The 21,523-nt window shown below is 45.1% G+C and overlaps 2 protein-coding genes and 1 long non-coding RNA gene across 3 annotated transcripts in view; 1 reads left to right on the top strand and 2 right to left on the bottom strand.

Annotated features, from left to right (window-relative positions):
• LOC106984985 (zinc finger protein 154-like) overlaps nucleotides 1-21,523 on the bottom strand; it is a 110,194-nt gene that overhangs the window by 5,928 nt on the left and 82,743 nt on the right. The gene's annotated exons all lie outside the window — the stretch shown is intronic.
• On the top strand, nucleotides 72-10,283 carry LOC113593373 (uncharacterized). The gene is made up of 3 exons (XR_008293826.1): nucleotides 72-216; nucleotides 7,053-7,144; nucleotides 10,101-10,283. It is a non-coding gene; the product is annotated as an uncharacterized LOC113593373 (long non-coding RNA).
• LOC106984987 (zinc finger and SCAN domain-containing protein 4-like) overlaps nucleotides 6,980-21,523 on the bottom strand; it is a 32,704-nt gene continuing 18,160 nt past the window's right edge. The window contains exons 2-4 of the mRNA XM_027037486.2: nucleotides 11,992-12,491; nucleotides 11,306-11,471; nucleotides 6,980-11,214 (exon numbers count right to left, since the gene is read on the bottom strand). Coding sequence (XP_026893287.1) covers nucleotides 10,472-11,214; nucleotides 11,306-11,471; nucleotides 11,992-12,384 — 1,302 coding nt within the window. The 5' untranslated portion in view covers nucleotides 12,385-12,491 and the 3' untranslated portion in view covers nucleotides 6,980-10,471. The remainder of the gene's footprint in view (nucleotides 11,215-11,305; nucleotides 11,472-11,991; nucleotides 12,492-21,523) is intronic.

Genomic DNA, 21,523 nt, shown 5'->3' with positions numbered 1-21,523 from the left:
GACACCGGACCTGGGCCGCAGGGACGCGAGCAGGCGCCCCGCGTTCGGGCCTCGAGGGTCTGGGCGGCGGGCGGTCCCTGTCCCTCTCGGGTCGGGGTAGCCCGGGAGACGTGGCGACCCCAACCCCTAACGGTTCAGCAGGGTTGGCGCCTCCCCTCGCTCCTTCTCGGTCCCGTTATGTCAGTGTGGAAGCGGAACTCCGGAACCTGTTACCAGGTGAGCAAAACTAAGAGCGCCAACATGGCCGCCTTCAGCGACAGCCGGAAGTCCCGCCCCACCGAACGGGCTACACCGGAAGTCTCCTGTATTGAAGCTCTCATTGGAGAGCGAGGCTGCCGCTTAGGCTCTGGGCTTTATGGGTAGAGTAGTCTCCACAATTCCGAGGCCGCGGATCAAGGGCCTCTTAGGGAAAGAGCCACCAAGGTCTGCTTGGAGGGGCGAAGGGAAAAGGCACATTCTCGTCGGCTTCTCTTCTCCTTTGAGAGAATGTAATCGTATATCTGCATAGGGCTCTCTGCCGCTGATCACCTAAGTGGACACAATTTTTCACACCCAGCGAAGCTCAGCCTGCTCCCGGAGCCTAATACATCGTTGCTGATGTTTCGAGGACTACAAGGAAAATAAACAAGTTGTTCCATGGAGTCTTTGAGATGAAAGATGTGTGCACGACCAGTGGAAGCTAATAAACATTATCCTATTTCAATTCACTGTCTCATAATGGTCCCACTGTTCGTTGTATTACCCCTGAACAATAGGCACGTGAGCAGACAGCCCCTAAGCTCTTGACCTGCCATGCATGGCCACAACAACCCATGACCATGGAGTTGCTCAGATCACTTTTACGAGACACTACCATACATGGCTCAGTCTTACTCTTATGAAGGCCCTGGGGTCATGCGTTCCACACTCCCTCTCCATGTGCACATCACTCTTTTTGCCACATGTCTCACAACTGTGCTGCCACACTACAGCCCCATCCTACCCATTACCATAGTCATCTTCTTGGCCTCTCTACTTGTTACTCAGCATATGTGGCCCAGAAAATGCTTGGCAGTTTGAAAGAGGATCCCAGACTATTATGGTCCCCACTGACAGAGGCAGCCTTGAGTCCTATTATGAAGGCCTCCCTCCATGTTCCTTGCTTCAACCTTATTACCAAAAGTTAAATCAGAGTTCAGATACCCGTGGCTCTCCTCCAGTTGCACTGCACTCGATGTCAGCGCAGATCCCTACAGGGGGCTCAGGGCTCAATCTCATGAACCATGAGATCATGACCAGAGCTGAAATCAAGAGTCAGAAGCCCAAGTGAGCCATCCAGGCCCCCCTCTCGTTTTTGCTGCTTCTTAATTGCCTTAGTTCAAAATAATTCCATGTTGAGTGATTTTGTGGAGTGATGGGAAGAGGACCTCTAGTTCCACTGGTGGAGTCAGAGCTCCACAAAAGAACTACATAAATGGTGAAGAGAATGTCAAAGAGCCCTAGGGACCCTGAAAACAAAAAGCAGAGGGAAGACACTAGGATTTGGGGCAACCTTAGATTGGGCAACCCAGAAAGGGCTCTAAGAGGAGGGGATAATGCAGTGAATCTGGAATAAAGTTCAGGAGGGGCCATGTGGACAACAAATGAATAAAACATTCAAATCTTGACAGTGATTAGCGCCACAATGAGAGAAAACACAGGGCCTCTTGGGTATTTACATCCAAAAGGACACCTCATTTCTGCAATTATCATGGCCAAATAGTTTAACGGATGCACTTTCCAAAATTAACTAATTGCCTTAACCAGAGAAATGGATTGTCATGTACTGGTTTGGTGCAATTTCAAATCCAACTGCTTTTGACTAAGTGAAGTTGCTGCACCAGCCCTGGCTCGCACGTGTACAAAGACCTAGTCATATTGAAATCAGGCTGTGCCTGCGCATAATTGTTACCTTAGAGTACGTGCAATGATACGTAGAGTTTTTGGAAATCCATGCATATTCCCAGAACCTCACTTGAATATTTAGTGCCCAAATTATAACCACCTTTCAGAATCAGAGCCCCATATACACCCGGCGGGACTCCGGTCCTCCTGACTGCACATGCTCTCCCTCGTCCTTGAGGTGGTACTTTTCACCTTGCAATAAAACTTTTTCTGTTGTTTACTCTGACTCACCCTTGAATTCTTTCTTGCCAGGAAGTCAAGAGCCCGGCACCAGCTGGTGCATGAGGTTTTAGGGCCCGAGAACTCTCCTAGTTTCCAATATGACACCCAGGGAGGGAGATTGCTAGCATTCCCAATAAAATAGACAGCAAGGGCAGTGAGGGGACCTGCTTCAGGTCACAGCCCTGGTGGAGGGCTCAGGTGGATTGCACACTGAGGTCTCTGATCTCTGCAGCTGTGCGCTTCTCTGCGGTTCCCTCCATGCAGATGACACAGGGACAGTGGGACTGGGGGAAACTGCACTTCATTCTTCCACACTGTGTCCCATTGGATTCCTCACTGGGAACTTAGCCCATGATCTCTGGCCTGGATTCAGGACTTTAGGTTGGGAGTGACCCTCCAGGGCCCTCAGACTTAACATAACGGTTAGAGGAAGATGAAGTTTCCAGGAAAAACCCTCCTCTATATTAGGACACTAAATACATGAGGGTAGGGTTGGGGGTCTAGTGGAAAATGGCCCTGGAAACCCTCCACTTGCCTGCCCCGATGTATCAGTGCCACTGCAGCCACAGGAACTAGTGGTCAGAGGGGCCAACCAGAACAGGTGGCACAGCCTGAGCAGAATCCAACCCAGGTCCTACAAAAGGATAGAGACTGGTTTCTTCTTCCTCACTCTCCTTTCCAGCTCACTCTCAAAGAGCATCCTCATTGGGTCACAATACAACAGGAGATGGGATGACTCAAAAATTTTTTCCCAAGCAGCCAGAAGGATGGATTTGCTCTTGGCTGAGATGTTGAGACTGAGTATAGAGGAGGTTTGGAGGAACTATCGGGACTTTAGAAAAATATATATTCCCTTTTATATATCTATTAGACCATGGGTTAAATTTCAATACAATTAAGAAATAGAGGGGGGGCATCTGGGTGGCTCAGTCGGTTAAGCATTTGGCTTCATCTCAGGTCATGATCTCATGGTTCCTGGGTTCCAGCCCTGTAACAGTCTCAGTGCTGTCAGCACAGAACCTGCTTCGGATCTTCTGTGCCCCTCCTTAGTCTCCCACTGCTCGTTCTCTCTCTCTCTCAACTAAATAAATAAATAACTTAAAAAAAAGTTTTAAAGAGAAATGGAGGGGCGCTAGGAATTGATATCAGATATCAGATATCAAATCAGGAATTGATATCAGTTATTAATTAGTTGGGGAAATTTTTTTTTCATAAGAGTATTACAATATTTGGAGATTTCACTGAAAACATTAAAGGAAAATTTCAGCTCCCATCTTAGAGCTTAATATAAAGTAGAAACATTTTTAGCTCTTAGAACTAGTAAATAATGATTCAAATGTGAGGAAAAACAAATCTCCAATATAAATGTATTATAGTAGGTTTTTATAATCTTGAACTGGACAAATCATCAGTAAGTGTGAATAGGAATAGGGGCACCTGGGTGACTCAGTCAGCTAAGCTTCCAACTATGGCTCAGGTCATGATCTCAAGGCTCATGAGTTTGGGCCTGAGTTGGGCTCTGTGCTGACAGCCCAGCCTGGAGCCTGCTTCGGATTCTGTGTCTCCCTCTCTCTCTGCCCCTCCCTGCTCATGGTCTTTCTCTCTCTCTCAAAAATAAACATTAAAATTTTTCTAAGTGTGAATAGGAAGACATAATAATAATTGGCATATTCAAATCCATAAAAGTAAAAATTTGCTTAAAAGTGGAATATAACAAAACATAACAAAAACAAATTAAAAATAAAAATGTAAAAAAAATTATGTGTGAGATCACCTGGGTAGCTCAGTCATTTACACATCCGACTCTTGATTTCTGCCAAGGTCATTATCTCACCACTTGTGAGACAGAGCCACTTGTTGGGTTCCTTGCGCTGACAGTGTGGAACCTGCTTGGGATTCTCTCTTCCTCTCTCTCTGCCCCTGCCCTGCTCATGCTCTCTCTCTCTCTCTCTCTCTCTCTCTCTCGATCTGTCTCTCTCTCTCTCACTCTCTGTCAAAATAAATAAATGAAATGTATGTGTGAGAGGTCAGAACAGACTGTATTATCTCAGAGCTGTAACTAATCACATTGGTAAAACACCAAATAAGACTGGCAATGTATGTGGATGGTAAATCTTTTTTCTTTTTTCTTTTTTTTTTTTTTTTGAGAGAGAGAGAGAGTGAGCAAGAGTGTGAGCAGGGGAGAGGGGTAGAGGAAGAGAGAGAATCTTAAGCAGTCTCCACGCCCAGCATAGAGCCCAACTCAGGGCTGGATCCCACAGGCCTAGGAATAACGAATGACCTGAGCTGAAATCAAGAGTCAGAGGCTTGGGGTGCCTGGGTGGCTCAGTCAGTTAAGTGTCTGACTCTTGATAGTAGCTCAGGTGGTGATCTTAAAGTCGTGGGATTGAGCCCAGTATCAGGCTGTACACTGAGTGGAGCCTGCTTGGGATTCTCTCTCTCTCTCTCTCTCTCTCTCTCTCTCTCTGTCCCTACCCCCCCAATAAAGAAATAAACTTAAAAGTCAGAGGCTCAACCTGATGGGGTTTGGGGGTGATGGTGGGGCTCAGAGCCGATGGCCAAGAAAGAATTCTTGAAAAAGTCCTTGGTGCAAAAAGGTGATTTTATTAAAACACAGCGACAGGACCCATGGGCCAGAAAAGCAGCACTGGGACTGTGCAGAGTGCTTATATACTGTGGAGTTGGGGGAGGTAAAGCCAAGAGGGAGTTTCTTAAAGGTATTTCCATATGCTAAAGAGGATTTACAGATTAGGGGAAGCCCAGCTATTGTTAAGCTAAGATTGTTTTCCCTTCTAGCAAAGCATTATCATTAAGATAGTAGGGAGTTCCTAGAGATTAGGCCATTGATGAGATATTTGTAAACTGATGGAGACTCTATTGGTGTAAGCGTTTGTTTTGTGTTCTTTCCTTTCTTCTTGGGCAGCCAGGAGGGCCTGAGGAATGTCACACATATCCCACCTGGGAGTGGGGGTGGGGTTGTGCTAGCTTGTACTTGGCCTTCAGCTTGCCTTATGGTCCCTCATCAAACCGACCAAGCCATCCAGGTGTGCCCTGTGAATGGTAATGCTTAGAGGAAAAATAATGATAAACACATGAAAAATGTCTAAGAAATGCTAACTAGAGTGAAAATAACATTGTATGTTTTATTTTTTTTCCTTTTTTTTAAATTTTTTTAACGTTTATTTTTGAGACAGAGAGAGACAGAGCATGAATGGGGGAGGGTCAGAGAAAGAGGGAGACACAGAATCTGAAACAGGCTCCAGGCTCTGAGCTGTCAGCACAGAGCCTGACACGGGGCTCGAACTCACAGACCGTGAGATCATGACCTGAGCCGAAGTCGGACGCTCAACCGACTGAGCCACCCAGGCGCCCCACATTGTATGTTTTAAATATAACATGTATCACTTACTGAAATTCTATTAAAGGTAAGTTTCCTCTGAAAGAAATTGTGCACAAACTCATTCTTGCCTCAAAAATAAAGGAACAACAATTCATCACATATAATCTGTAATTTGCAGTACTAAAAGTGGCCAGAAAATTTAAAGGTGCTTGAAAAACACTCAGAGAGCAGAATATATAGAGATACATACGATATAATTACCTAATCTTATGTTATTGTCCTTTTAAAACCCAGTAACATTAAAAAAAATTTTTTTTACATTTATTTTTTTTGAGAGATAGAGACAGAGCACAAGTGGGGGAGAGGCAGAGAGAAAAGGCGACACAGAATCCGAAGCAGGCTCCAAGCTCCAAGCTGTCAACACAGAGCCTGACGCAGGGCTTGAAATCACAAACCATGAGATCATGACCTGAGCCGACGTTGGACGCTCAACCGACTGAGCCACCCAGTCACCCCAGACTCAGTAACATTTTAAACATGTTTTTCCAGGATATTAAATTTAGAAATAATTGAAACAAAGCACTAGGGGTTTCTTGAACTTATATTTCAATTATTTTCAGTATATTATATGTAATAAATAACCAAAATAAAGAGACTGTGTCTTTTGATAAGTAACCATGGGAACAGAATTGTAAATATGGCAGAACATATCCCACTAGCAATGACCTTCCATATACCGTGCACATTGACCAGTAAGATTTTTAAAACAAATGGAACCAATAATCAATCCAGCAAACAGGTTAGATAAAGGCAAGTCAATGGATATTTCACTGAATATTTTTTTTAAAGAGTTGATGTTTTTTAAAGTTTATTTCTTTATTTTGAGAGAAAGAGAGAGAGAGAGAGCAAGCAGGGGAGGGGCAGAGAGAGAGAGGGAGAGAATCTCAAGCAGGCTCTGTGCTCTCAGTGCAGAGCCCGACTCAGGGCTCCATCCTGAGAACTGTGAGATCATGACCTGAGCCGAGATCAAGAGTTGTAGTCTTAACTGACTGAGCCATCCAGGAGCCCCAATTTTACTGAATATTTATAAATATTTATAAATTTATAACCGAGGGTGAAATGTGTCTTGTGGATCCTTACAAATTTAGAAGTGTCCATTCCCTTGGGTTGGAAGGTTGAAGGGAGGAGTGGGTGAGTATACCAGAGGGAACTGTTAAGAAAAGAGACAAGGAGGGGCGCCTGGGTGGCTCAGTTGGTTAAGCGGCCAACTTCAGCTCAGGTTATGATCTCGCGGCCTGTGAGGGCTGTGAGTTCGAGCCCCGAGTCGGGCTCTGTGCTGACAGCTCAGAGCCTGGAGCCTGTTTCAGATTCTGTGTCTCCCTCTCTCTGACCCTCCCCTGTTCATGCTCTGTCTCTCTCTGTCTCAAAAATAAATAAATGTTAAAAAAAAAAAAATTTTTTTTAAAGAAAAGAGACAAGCAGCCCCAAATAGAGTCACTTGTCCTAAGCCCTTGTCATCAAACTAACACTTAATACCTAACTCAATTTTGGTTTCAACCTCTCCCAGGTGTGGAATCTTAAGCTGGTCAATCTGGAATTACCTGGTCTGCACTAGTGAGGTAATCTGCCTGATAGAGCTCTACTGTCCCCCAAAGGAAGGTAAACTTGCCTGAAACAATCTATTTTTGGTAGTAACTTCCTTGTCCTATCCCTTCTGCCTATAAAAGTCTTCCAGTTTGTACAGCTCCTTGGAGCTCCTTTCTATTTACTGGATGGGATCCTGCCTGACTCATGAATCATTGAATAAAGCCAGTTAAATCTTTAAAACTTATTCAGTTGAATTTTGTTATGTAACAGATCAAAACCTCAAAGCTATACACGAATGAATTTGTCTAACATTTTATAAACCCACTTAAGATTGAAATGAGACATTGAAGAAATCATGAGTGGAATGAAATATGTAATAGACTAGAAGAGTGAAGCAAAATAAAAGAAGGGGAAAGGGAAATTGGAGGACCAAGTTGGAAATGAAATCATAGAATGAATTGAAATAACGAGAGAAATCGGCAGATGTGGTATGGAAATTATGAAAGTTCATTTGATTCAGAGAGCACATTATGATGTTGTCAGACTGGGGTCCTTGGACACAGCAATGGTAGAAACAAAGCTGTACCCACAATTTAAAAGCACAGAGAGGGTTCCTGGGCAGCTCCGTCGGTTAAGCATTACACCCTTGATTTCAGCTCAGGTCGTGATGTCACGTGTTGCGAGTTCGAGCCCTGAGTCGGGCTCTGTGCTGGTGGAGCAGAGCCTGCTTGAGACGCTTTCCACCCGAGGCTTTCTAGGTCATCGGTGTCCCTGCGGGCCACCTTGGCCCCTCACCATCATCAGTAACGATTTCTCCCCTCAGAGGGAGAAAGCCTAAATATGGCTTCTGGGTGACACTTCCACTCTGTGCCCCCATATGAGCTGTCACCCGGTTATCATTGTCAGTATTGTGGAGGTTGTGAGGCCTTGAAGGACTGAGAGCCGCTGCTGAAGCCTTCGTACCTCCCTGCCCGTAGCTCTTGCCGGAGACCTTAGCCCTGATAGCTCCTCCTCACCATTGTTAGTAAATTGCAAATTGTCCAAACGATGACTGCTGACCCGCTAGAAAGTTCCCACCCCTCCTGTAAAGCCCGCAACTCTCCCACCTTCCTGTCCCAGCTGGAGTGAGGCTTCTCGGCCCTGGGGGCAAGCATTTCTGTGTAAAGACTTCTAGGCCCCAGCTGGTTTCTCCCTGACCACCTGTGAGTCTTCACGTCTGTGTGGGACTCCAGGCTGTACAAAGGTGTGCACCCAACTTTCTGTTCTTCCACCAGTGCATCGTCACATCTGCAGAGATGGGATAGGTTGTTTTCTCGAAGCCAGACTCTCTTCACACCCATCCCCCTCATCACACTTGGTCCTGGGGGACCGTGCAGTCCTGTATGTTGTTTGGGCGTCCCTAGGACATGCCTGTCTCTTGAGTCTCTGTGAGTACCGGTGCATCTGTAAGCTGCCAGGCTGTGGCGAGATCTAGAAGGGTCCCCAGCACAGGAGGTCCTGTCCCCATGGACTTGGGGGTACACCAGCTTCCTGGCACGTGGCTGTTCACCAAGTTCCCCAAACTTTGTGTGGCACGATTGATCATTAACTCAATCTCTAGCCCCTCTCCACGTCTGGAGGATGGGGTAGAAAGTTCCAAGCTTCTACGCATGGCTTGGTCTTTTTGGTGACCACGCCCCATCCTGAAGCTACTCAGGAGTTGCATCACTGAAATGAAAGACACTCCTATCACCAAGGAAATTCCACAGGATTTAGGGGTTCTGTATCAGGAACCAGGGTCAAAGACCAAATATTAGAACAAAAGGTGCTTCTAGTGCTGTCATCACTTAAGAAATTACAAGGATGGGGCACCTGGGTGACTCGGTTGGGTAAGCATCCAACTTGGGCTCAGGTCACGATCTCATGGTTCATGAGTTCGAACCCCTCATTGGCCTCTCTGCTGTTAGTGTAGACCCTGCTTCAGACCCTCTGTCCCCCTCTCTCTGCCCCTCCCCCCTTCTCATGTGCACGCTCTCTCTCTCAAAAATAAATGGAAACATTTTAAAAATTAAAGACAAAAAATAAATAACAAGGGTTTTAGGAGCTCTGTGCCAGGAACTGGGGGGCAGAGACAAACATATATATTTTCAATATTCTTTTTTTTAAGCATAGGTTCTTCTTTTTTTAATGTTTATTTATTTTGAGAGAGAGAGAGAGAGCATGTACGCCCAAGTGGGAGAGGGGCAGAGAGGGAAGGGAAAAGAAAGAGAATCCCGAACAGGTCCCATGCTGTCAGCACAGAACCTAACAGTGGGCTTGATTTTACGAACTGTGAGACCATGAGCTGAAATCAAGAGTTAGCCACGTAACCCAGGCACTCCCCAGCATATATATTTTGTATTATTTCATAACCCGCCTAACAGAGGTCTTCCCGAACAAAAGCTTTCCCTTGCACCAAGAGGTATGTGCAAGAATATTGACAATAGCAAACCCATGGAGACAGCCCGGGAAAGAGGATGGGTGAATGGGCTTCCCACACAGCGGACCACTATCTGTGGCCGCGTAGCTTTCTGTGCTATAGATGCACCGAGAGAAATGTCACAGTTTACCCCACAGAGTACCCCCTTCCATGATTCAAGCCCTTTCTACATGTACCTTCTGGTTTCTCAGTACGATGGAGCCCCAATACCTGGTCGAAACCGGCTCACGAGTGTATTCCAAATAACCAGTAAATGTGCTTTTGCCTCAGCTGTGCCGGGAATCTTTTCTTCTCCCCAAACTGCCCTTTCAAACTAGTTCTGCAAACAGACTCCCCATCCCCCCCATACCTTCCATCTCTGGAAGAAAGGAATGCAAAGTAGTTGACTTTTTTGGTAATGATTTGTCAATAAAAGAGCATTCGGCAACTTTCCATCACCAATCATATCAGGTCAGCTTAGCTGTTAATGTTCCCAGTGAATTAAAGGAATCTATCATTGGAACATAAAGTTTCCCTTTCAAAGCCTCAGTCCAATTTCTGAGTTTCTGCCTCTGCTCTCCAACTTTTTAGGTACGTGCGGCCCACTGAAGGTGAAGGGTGTGGACAGAGGACAGGGGAGCAAAGGGAAAGCCTCACATGACCTCTGGGAACTGCCGTTTGTGTCATAGGGCTGGACGTTCCTGGATTTTAAGGAATAAACACCAACATTACACCTTTATTAATTAATTCAACAGATTACTTATTGGTCATTGGAAATGTGGCAGCCATTTTTCTAGGTACCAGAAATACTTCAGTGAACAAACAAATTCCCTGACCTCCTTAAAGTTATATTTTAATGGAGTAAGACAGGAAATGGAGATTATGATCAGGAAATTAGGAATTATCTTCCAAACAGAGAAGTACGATGGAAATATACATACTTGCATATACATTTATGTACATTACATTGGGGCTGCAGCTGAGGAAGCTTCTGGTGTGGAAGGAGCACTTTTGAAGGCCATTTTCTGGTGAGTCCTCAGGTGGCGGTGATAGGTGGATGACTGGCGGTAGCTTCTCCGGCAAAGGGAACACTCGTAGGGCTTCTCTCCCGTGTGGATTCTCTCATGAGCCTTGAGGTTGGTTTTGTGGCTGAAGGACTTTTCACACATGCTGCACGTGAAAGGCTTCTCTCTTGCGTGAGTCATCTGGTGCACATGTAGGTCTGATGCTTGGAAGAAGCCTTTGTTACACTCAGCACAAATAAATGTCCTCTCATTATTGTGTCTTCTCTGATGGGCTTTTAGCTGAGAGAAATACCTAAAGATCTTGGGACACTTTTCACATCTATATGGTTTGGAGGCTTCATGGGATCTTTCTTGGAGTCCCTCACATGTGGAGATTCCCTCATTCTGGTGGGTAGGAACAGGCTCAGGGGTGACCTTGACTGGCTGAGAGAGAAACCTTGGTCCCACCTCCATAAGGATATCTTGATAAGGGGGTCCTTTTGGGCACCCCTCCTGGGACCCGGAGATAGCTAGACCTGCTCTTCCAGAGCTGACTGGATTCTTCAAAGAAACACTGTCGTCTTCAGGCCTAGGACAGCCCTCTTCCTGGATAATGAGTAGGGAAGGGATTTCATTGCCTTGACTAGTAATACCGTCATTTACTTGGTCAATGTTGCCACCATTTTCTTTATTTTCATCTCCTGTGAGGGGAAAAATGTGACTCAGTGAAGTTGTAGCCAGGAGGAAGTCCACATAGAATATCCCTCCGGTACCTTGGCCTGCCCCACTCACCTCGTCCCGTTGCCAGGGAAGTATCCTGGGGAGTACAGGACGGTGTCCCCATGTTCTCTCCTGTTGGGGTTCCTGCTGACAACTGTTTGGTGAAATGAACAATGACTTCTCTTAAGGGCATATTCTCAGAAAAGAGGGCTTCCTGTCCCTGCATGTGGACGTGGACCTATAAACAAAGCCTGATTACTGTGGGGAAATAGATCTCATGGAAGACCTGCACTCATCAAGTTTCCCAAGATCCCTCTACTGTGTGCTGCCTCACCCACTGCTCTGCTCTCATCTCTGCCGGCCTTAAATTTCATGGTAATTTCTTGCTACTGTGCCTTTCCCAATGAGAAAAGCCTAATACTAAAGCTTTCTGAGGGGAGAGCAAGCTTGTGTTAAGGTACTTCTCCCCATTCTTGAGGTTTCTGCTCTATCGTCAACTTCTTAGTGAGCCTTCCTACCATCTCACTGGCTCTAATCAATTTAGATAGTGGCTCTTATATGTCCTCCTGACTAGATGCCTATAAAACATCTGCTTTCATTTTTGCTTTCTTAGCAATGGTAAAGCGTCTCTTTGGTGAGAACTAGTAAGTGGGTCTACAATGACTCTCCTGTCTCCACTTCCAGGCAACTCCAACAGGTTGTACTTAATCCTTACACACCTCTGCCCCTCACCCCAGGAGTCAAAACGCTTTACTCACTAATCCAGGTGGTTTCATGCCATCGTCAGTTAGATTTTCCATGAATTTCTCCATGTTTCTGCCACTTGTATTCCATTTCTCTTTCAACATGGACCTGTCACTGCAGTGGCCATTGATCATAAACTGTTCCAGGACCAAACGAGAAATAATTTCATCCTTGCTGTGTTTTTCTGGCTGCAGCCATGAGTGAAATAAGTTGTAGAGATTTTGCAGTTCCTCCCTTGCGCATGAGTTATTACTGTTTTGAAATAAACTGAGCTGAGTGCTGGGGAACTCATAGATCTCTTCCCCCTGAATGGCTGGTCCTTGGCTGGGCTTATGCTCTAGGTTTTCTGACCCAGGGACATTCCTAGATGGTTCTCCCTGACATGAAATTCTGAGATCTAAAGCCATTCTTAACAAGAATTCTCAGAGAGGTTCAACTTTGGATGTTCAATTCGTACTGACTTGTTTCTCTGAAGATCTGTTTCACCAACTGGTAGATACTTGAAGAGTGCCAGCTAGAAATAGAAGAGGTATATAATTAATTTCAGCACCGCCATAATTAAAAAAAAATTCAGTTTCAGAGGAGTTTATGGATGAATTCTACTAGACATTTAAGAGAGAAAGAAGTCTAATCCTACACAGACTCTCCCAGAGCATAAAAAAGTGACAACACTCCCCTTTTAGTTAATAAGTTCAGCAGCTCCCTGATAACAAAATTTTACAAGTGCATTAAAGAAAACTACACTACAGATCAGGATATCTCACGGAAAACAAAGTTTGTAAATCAAATTCAGTGACATATAAAGAGAATAACAGATCACAAAACAAGTGGGGTTAACTTTCTAAACGAAAAGTTGGGTTAAACTAAAAAAATATTGATGCAACTTACCACATGAATAGAATTTAGGAAAATACAATATAATCATCTTCTTGGGTACATTAAAAGTGCTTCATAAAAGTCAGTGCTCATTACCAAAAAAGACATTTAGTAAGCTAGGAAGGAAGAGAATATCCCTGATATCATAAAGTTCTACAAAATACAGCAAAAATTATCCTTAAAAGTTTTTTCCTTGAAATTGAGAGGTGGAGGGCCACTTTCAACTCTATGCAACATTAGAATACTCTTTTACCGGTAAAAAAGGCAAGAAAATGTATCAAATATCATTATTTATACATTTCCTGATTTTGTTTCCAACAAAGGATCAAATATTCTACAAATCTTAGACAAATTTTTGCAAAATGAATTTTTGCAAAATGTCTGATACAAGACCAATTTACCAAAATCGATTGGATTGTATAATAACACAAGCAGCTTAAAATAAAAAAAAAACCTCAATGATATATATTACCATTAAACATGAAATATCGAAGAAAAACTCCAGTGAAAATGTACAAGTTCTCTACAGAAATACACAATATCAATAAATATCATAGGCATAAAGGACAACTATGTTCACGGATGGCAAGACCCAATTCCAATTGGGAAACATCAATTATCCCCAAGTTTCTCTGTGAACTCAATGCTATACCATTGGAAATCCAGCAAGTGGCTTGTGTTTGTGTGTATGTGTGAGAAAATTGACAGCTGATTCTAAAATTAGACATAAACAGGCTAAAAATAGCCCAGACAATTCTGAAGAATAATAATATTTCAGGATTTACATAACCACAAAACAAAACTGATTATGAGATTATATTCATTAAGACCGTGATCATGGCACAAAGATAGACAGATAAGGAAACAGAACAGAATGTTCTCCTGATATGATCGACATCTATACTGTCACTTGCTTTCTATACAACACGACACTGAAATGCATGTGCAGAGAGGAAAGCCTTTTTTTCCTTCAATAAATGGTGTTAGGTCAACTGAATATTCAGAAAGGGGAAAATTAATCCTGACCCCCGTCCTACCCCATTTACAAAAATTAGTTCTAGATGAGTTTTTTAAATCTCTGAAATGTAAAATAAGGCTTCTAGAAGACCACCTGGAAGAATATATTTAAGAAACTGTAGTAAAAAAAATATTTTTAATACAATACAGTAAGAATTCAGCAGGAAAGCTTGGGATTCTCTCTCTTCCTCTCCCTCTGCCCCTCCCCAGCTCATACACATGCTCTCTCTCAAAAACAAATAAACTTAAAAAAAAAAAAAAACTACAATAACACTCTAAGAAATATCTGCCGGAATGAGAAAAATCATTCTGTCAGCATGGACTGGAATGCCTAGAAGTCTCAATCTCTACTGGTGAGTACTCACTGTGGACATGTTTTGACTGGTACCTACAAAATGTGCATTTATGTATTCTCCATGATATAGCTCACCAGTATTACTCCAGGGCATATATTCAACAGAAAAATCTACTCGTGTGCATCAAAGACATATATGAGAGTGTTTATGTCATCATAATTCACAATATTCCCATGTTGTAAACAATCTAAGTGTCCAACATTAAAGAGGATAGAGGGGCGCCTGGGTGGCGCAGTCGGTTAAGCGTCCGACTTCAGCCAGGTCACGATCTCGCGGTCCGTGAGTTCGAGTCCCGCATCAGGCTCTGGGCTGATGGCTCGGAGCCTGGAGCCTGTTTCTGATTCTGTGTCTCCCTCTCTCTCTGCCCCTCCCCCATTCATGCTCTGTCTCTCTCTGTCCCAAAAATAAATAAACGTTGAAAAAAAAATTTAAAAAAAAAAGAGGATAGATTATCATTAAATCACAGTTATATTTGATAGCGATGTAAATGAATGCAACAGAATAACCACAACCATAATGTTGAATGAAATAATGCAGAAACGAAAAAATTCATTTTGTTTATTCCCATTTATGTTATTTCAAAAGCATACAAGGGGTGCCTAGCTGGCTCAGTCAGTAGAGTATGAAGCCCTTGATCTCAGGGTCATGAGTTCAAGCCCCACATTGAGTGTAGAGTTTACTTTAAAAAACAAAACAAAACAAAACAAAACAAAACAAAACAATTGGTGCCCTGGGTGGCTCAGTGGGTTAAGCTGCCAATTTCGGCTCAGGTCACGATCTCACAGTTTGTGGGTTCAAGCGCTGCATCAGGCTGTGCGCTGACAGCTCAGAGCCTGGAGCCTGCTTTAGATTCTGTGTCTCCCTCTCTCACTGCTCCTCTCCTGCTTGCACTCTGCCTCTCTCTCACTCTCTCAAAAATAAATAAACATTAAAAAAAAAAAAAAAAACCACAAAGGGCGCCTGGTTGGCCCAGTCGGTTTAAGTATCCAGCTTGGGCTCAGGTCATGATCTCACGGTTTGTGAGTTCAAACCCGGTGTCTGGCTCTGCACTTGGAGTGCAGAGCCTGCTTGGGATTCTTTCTCTTTCTCCTTCTTTGTCTGCATCTTCCCTGCTCCCTCTCTCTCTCTCTCTCTCTCTCTCAAAAATAAATAAATAAACTAAAAACAAAACAAAAAAAGCATAATACTATCAATATTATTTAGGATGTCGGTTACTTTGGGGAACCACAGTAGATACTTGGATAGGTACACACATGGAGGGCTGCATAGGAGGACCCCATCCCAGAACTAAACAGAATTGTGAGATGTTCTACTCGCAGTTTCCGCTGGCAGTATTCCACCTCTTGGTCTGTTTTGTTTTTTTTTTAAGTAGGCTCCAAACCCTACTTGGGGCTTGAACTCATGACCCTGAAATTAGGGTCACACATTCTATCGACTGCACCAGGCAGGCGCCCCTCCACCTCTTGATCTTGGAGGTCGTTTATGCAGGAGAGTTTCTCTGTAAAAATCCGCCAAGCTATCTACTTCCACTTTTTCATTTTTCTGTATGTGCATTACACTTCAATAAAAATGTTCAATTTTAGGGGCACCTGGACGGCTCAGTCAGTTAAGCATTCGACCTGATTTCGGCTCAGGTCATGATCTCATGGTTTGTGGGATCGATCCCTCCTCGGGGTCTACACTGACAGCACAGAGCCTGCTTGGGATTCTCTCTCTCCCTCTCTCTCTGCTCCTCCTCTGCCTGTTCTCTCTCTCTCTCAGAATAAATAACAAAATATTAGAAAAAGTTGAGAATAAAGCGAATGAAATAGAAGAGATAGGAATCCATACAAATGATCTCATCCCGTGTTGGAAACTCCTCTTACATCAGACACAGACATTTGCACAACCCACTCACCCACCCTCTCCACCTCCTTCCCTCCAGGTATCCCCTCTGTGTCAGTCCAAAGATACATTCCTTAGGAAACTTTCTCTTTACTGGTTTTTTTCCCTATCAATGATTCCCCTTCCTTATGAAAAACATTCCTTCCTTCACTGCTTTTCTCAGAGCTACAATTTTATGTTGATCTATTTCTGATTCCTGTTCTCTTCCACCCAAGGTAGGATCCAGCAGAGATGAAATTGAGTTTGCATTTCTCCATATTGATTTCTGGCTACAAATCACATTATCTGGGTAACTGTAGCCACACCATTGGGATGCTGAATGAATGAAAGATTTAATTCTACGTCCATATTATTGCTCTATTTTTGTGTCCTCCCGTTTTATGGATAGTTAAAATTTCAAAGACTTGTATTTTTATATTTTTTAAAAAGTTTACTTATTTATTTTGAGAGAGACAGAGACAGTGCAGGTGAGGGAGGGGCAGAGAGAGGGGGAGAGAGAGAGAATCCCAAGCAGGCTCTGTGCTGCCAGCTCAGAGCTCAATCTCACAAAACCTTGAGATCATCACCGGAAAGGAAGTCAGACGCTTAACCGACCAGGCAACCAGTCCGACCAGTCGGACGCTTAGCCATCAGGCGACCCCCCCCCCAAATTTGTATTTTTTTAAAACAGCAAATTTCACGCCACAAATTCAGAAAATGAGTGGTAGGGTTGGTATGTGGGCACACAAAGACCTGATTAATTTCTGTTCGTTGATGCCATTTTGTGCTTTTGTGTCAAGCTCTAATCAGACTAGCCACCCTGATCCTGTCAGTTAATGAGGCCAAGAGGATTCTGGGGAAAACCCCATAGAACGGTGAATACATTCTTGTCTTTTCTTAATCCGTTTATCACAAAGCTTCTAGTCAACTTTTATTAAATGCCCATATGCTCAGGTCACACTCCACCTGACTCCTTCTATGCCTACCTGTTGCATTCAGGAAAAGTACCAAAGTCCTTCCTGGTCTCAGGAGGCCTTGCCTGGGCCATCTCACCCTCCAGCCCCACCTTAGGTGTGGTGGCTGGTTCTCTGTACCCAGGTACACTGGCCTCCCTCCCTCTCTCTTTTTTTTCCTGTAGAACCCATGCCCCCTTCTTCTTCTGGGCCTCCCCACAAGTTTCATTTCCGGATTATCCCAGGCACACACGGACCACACGCTCACACTTGTAGACATGCACTCAATCCTGCACAGACACAGCTGTGGAACACTACCATGGCTAAGACTTTGGAATTAAAACCCTGACTGCCATGTTAAAAGTTCTCATCATAAGAGAAAAAATTGACACTATGGAAGGGGATGGATGTTAACAAGACTTATTGTGGTGATCATTTTGCAGTGTATGCAAATATCGAATCATATGTTGTACACCTGAAACTAACATAATGTTATACATCAATTATATCTCAAAACAAAACAAACTCCAGCCTGCCAGGGATCTTTTTTTTTTTTTTAATGTTTTCTTTGTTTTTGAGAGAGAGAGAGAGAGAGAGAGAGAGAGAGAGAGACAGAGCATGAGCGGTGGGGAGGGGCAGACAGAGAGGGAAACACAGAATCCGGAGCAGGCTCCAGGCTCTGAGCTGTCAGCACAGAGGGGCTTCAATTCACAAACCGGGAGATCATGACCTGAGCTGAAGTCAGATGCTTAACTGACTGAGCCACCCAGGTGCTCATCCTGCCAGGGTTCTTAATCTGGAATCGGGCATTTACAAGCTGTGTGACCCCAGACATATTACCCATCAGGTTCTCGTCTGTGTCATGAGGACTCTGATCTCTGATAATACCCAGCACCCAGACTTGCCACAGGAGCTAAAAGAGTTAATACATAATAGAGCATTTGCTGGCATATGATAAGCACTCAGTAAAAGTCTGCTAAATACCTAGTACCCACCCTTTACTTTTTTTTAAGTAGGTGCCACGCCCAGTGCGGAGCCCAACTCAGGGCTCAGACTCGTGACCCTGAGATCAAGACCTGAGCAGAGATCAAGAGGTGGCCACTTAACTGACTGAGCCACCCAGGCACCCTATGACACCCATCCTTTAAATTTCAGCTCCAACCTATTCATCCCAATCTGCTGTGAGCCAACACGTTCACAAGATGCAATAAAAGTAAATTACCAAGAAACATAAAATTAACAAGATAACAGAGCCACACAAAAAGACTTTCCCACGAGGGGCGCCTGGGTGGCTCCCCGTCGGTTAAACATCCAACTCTCGATTTTGGTGCAGGTCATGATCTCAAGATTTGTGGGTTCGAGCCCCTCAGCAGGCTCTGCACTGACAGCATGGAGCCTACTTGGGATTCTCTCTCTCCCAGTCTCTCTCTCTCTCTCTCTGCCCTTCCCCCGCTCATGCTTGAGCTCTTCCTCTCTCTCTCTCAAAAATAAATAAACTTAAAAAAAAAAAAAAAAGACTTTCCCAGGAGAAGTCTCCTGCAATCCACCCAGGTTTTTTTTTTTTTTATTGTTTATTTTTGAGAGCGAGAGAGACAGAGCACGAGTGGGGGAGGGGCAGAGAGAGAGATACACACAGACAGACAGACAGACAGAATCCGAAGCAGCTCCAGACTCTGAGCTGTCAGCACAGAGCCCGACACGGGGCTCGAACTCAGTCAACCACAAGATCATGACCTGAGCCGAAGTCACATGCCCAACCGACTGAGCCACCCAGGCGCCCCAAACCACCCAGGTTTTTACACAGAACTGTTGAAACAACAGACCATCCCTCACACTTGAGGGACCCCCATAACTTTGCACCTAGGAATGTTCCCCCCAGCCCCCAAGCTATGCCTACGTACACATACGTGCACACACAAAATCAGAAAATTTCCTTCTGTTCTGAAAACTCACCTCAGGAAGACTGAACTTCAAACCGGGCGAGCCTGGGCTAAACGCTGAGTTGCAGTGTGACTCACACTCTGCACAGGGCTCATCTGACGGGCCTTCCAGAGGCTCCTCCCTCTTATAGGGTCTGGGGTCAGTGATGCATTTACAGATGTGATTGGATAAAATCTGCCTGCCGATGGAATCCCGCCCCAGCTCCAGCTCTCTGATACGTTATTAGGTTACACCCCTGGGGCTGGGACAACCAGCCACAATCAAATCCTAGTATTTCTGCAGTGAAATGTAACAACACACACTGAGTGGGGAATGCAAAGATTAACGTTAGTCTCACATAAATTCCCGCCAAGTTTTGTCTTAAGCGAGTCTCACACAAAGTTGCTGATGCTTTCTAATTGTCTAGATTTGTGGATTGCAAGTGTGGCAGAGAACAAGGTTAATGTTCTCTCTTCCTGTGTCAATCCCAGGCAGTGAGTCGGAGGGTGCCCCAGGACCCCAGAGGAGAGGTTCCTAGTTCAGCAAAAAGACCACAGGGACTGAAACAAACATTATTTTAGCGGGAAGGGAGCTGGGTTCTTATTTTATGTTGAGAAAGCACAGCATGGCTGAGACTCACCGTCAGAGAGGGCGGAGTTAACAATAGTGACAGGCCCCTGGTTTGAAATGTGGCTGGGAAGGGCACCGTGTACCCACTGGGGGGCAGGGGGAGGGGAGAGTGGCAGCAATAGATTTTGGGAAACTGGGCTCTTCTGTGTCCCAACTCTTTGTAGAGGAAGCGACCACCCCGTACAAGATGAGAGAGACTCGGGGAAGCAGATGGAATGGATTTTTGACAGAAGGTACCTGTCAGGCAGTCCAAACATCGTCCGTCTGTCCTCCACTTTCAAGTCATTTCCAGAGTCAAACCACTTCGACTGCTGCACAGCCCCCATCACGCCTCACTGGCGGGGATCGGCTCCTGTCTGGCCTCCTCTCCACCTGCCAGTTTTCTCTCCTCAAAGCAGCTGTTCCGGGGACCCTCTATAACCACCTGACCATGTCCCCCCTCTGGTGAAGCTCCCCGATGGCTTCCAGAATCAATCTGCCAGGGTACAGACTGCCCTCGGTGAAGGTAAAAGACCTCCCCACGCCCCAACATGTCACAGACCCACCGTTTCACAAAATGCAAGAAAAATGAATTAACAGAAATGCGAAACCAACACGAAAACAAAGGCACACGAAATACAGGGGCCTTTATGTCATCAGATTCAACAGACAGAAAACGTGTGTCACCTCGCCCTGAGTTTATACACTTACTCTCTGCGTAGACAGGAGCCCAAGACAGGAGCCAGTGTGGAGGACGGCGGCACCCTCAGACCGCATTCTGAGGGCCACGGGCACAGTGTGACTGGCGTCCTGACAGTGGCCTGGAGACCCTGTCGCTCTGGCTCCAGTGGCCTGTCTGCCCCTTTGCTTGCCCTGCCAAAGCCTCACAGGCCCCCACAGTTCCAGGACCTGGTGGCCTCACTCCCACGGTGGGTCTTTCATTGTCCCCTCCCTCTGCTCCTTGGGAAAGGGACCCACAGCTCTCCGCTCTTCTCTCCTAGGCTGCGCTGGACACGTTTCCTCGCGTCTCGGGACCCCCTCCCACCAGGCGGTCTTTGGTCACCCCTCTGCTTCAGTTTTCTCCATAGCAACGATCTCCAGCAGACAAACTATACTCTTCCCACTTGTCTTCTTATCAGTCACTCTGGAATTGAACCAACTCACAAACAGAATTTTTTTTTTTTCCTGCACTGCATCTGAGTGGTTTATGTAGAGCTGGACACTTGTAAGTTCTCATTAATTATGCATCTGTTTGAAATGAATATTCCAGGTGAGAGAGGGTGTGAGCTAAACTGACCCAGCAGCTGCAGGGAGGACAGAGTCAAATGAACCACAGAAGGGTTTATGGAGCAGACACGTCAAGACAGCCTCAGGGGCCAGGAGACGTGGGGACCTTGCAAGGGCTGCTGCCCTCCCCTCAAATCGAGGTAGAGAAATGAGAAGTTAGAGGGAAGCACAGAGAACAGCAACTTTCAGAGTCCTGTTCCACAACATGGGGAGATCAAGCACAGAGCTGCAGGGATGACGAGTTAAAGAAAAGCGTTTTTGGGGTGCCTGGGTTAGTGAAATCAACAATATATATGAAATAAGGTGTCTTTAGGGGCGCCTGGAGGGCTCAGTCAGTTAAGCATCTGACTTCAGCTCAAATCATGATCTCACGGTTCATGGGTTCAAGCCCCACATTGGGCTCTGCGCTGACAGCATAGAGCCTGCTTGGGATTCTCTCTCTCCCTCTCTCTCTCTGTCCCTCCCCTGCTCTCTCTCTCTCTCAAAAATAAACATTAAAAAAAAAAGAAACAAAAGTGGTTTCCTTTCCCACCTTCATGGCCTCGGGATAGCCATTACCTTCCTGTACCAGCTTCCCTCTGTGGTGCTGGAATAGGCACTGATACCAGGCAAGAGGATTTAAGGAGCCGTCAGTCAGGCTGGCCAGCTGTCCCTGTGCTGTTGTC

The sequence above is a fragment of the Acinonyx jubatus genome, chromosome E2 (genome assembly GCF_027475565.1).
Source record: "Acinonyx jubatus isolate Ajub_Pintada_27869175 chromosome E2, VMU_Ajub_asm_v1.0, whole genome shotgun sequence".
Classification (NCBI taxonomy): domain Eukaryota; kingdom Metazoa; phylum Chordata; class Mammalia; order Carnivora; family Felidae; genus Acinonyx; species Acinonyx jubatus.
Note: the sequence above shows the minus strand (reverse complement) of the source record. Positions and strands in the feature narration are given on the sequence as shown.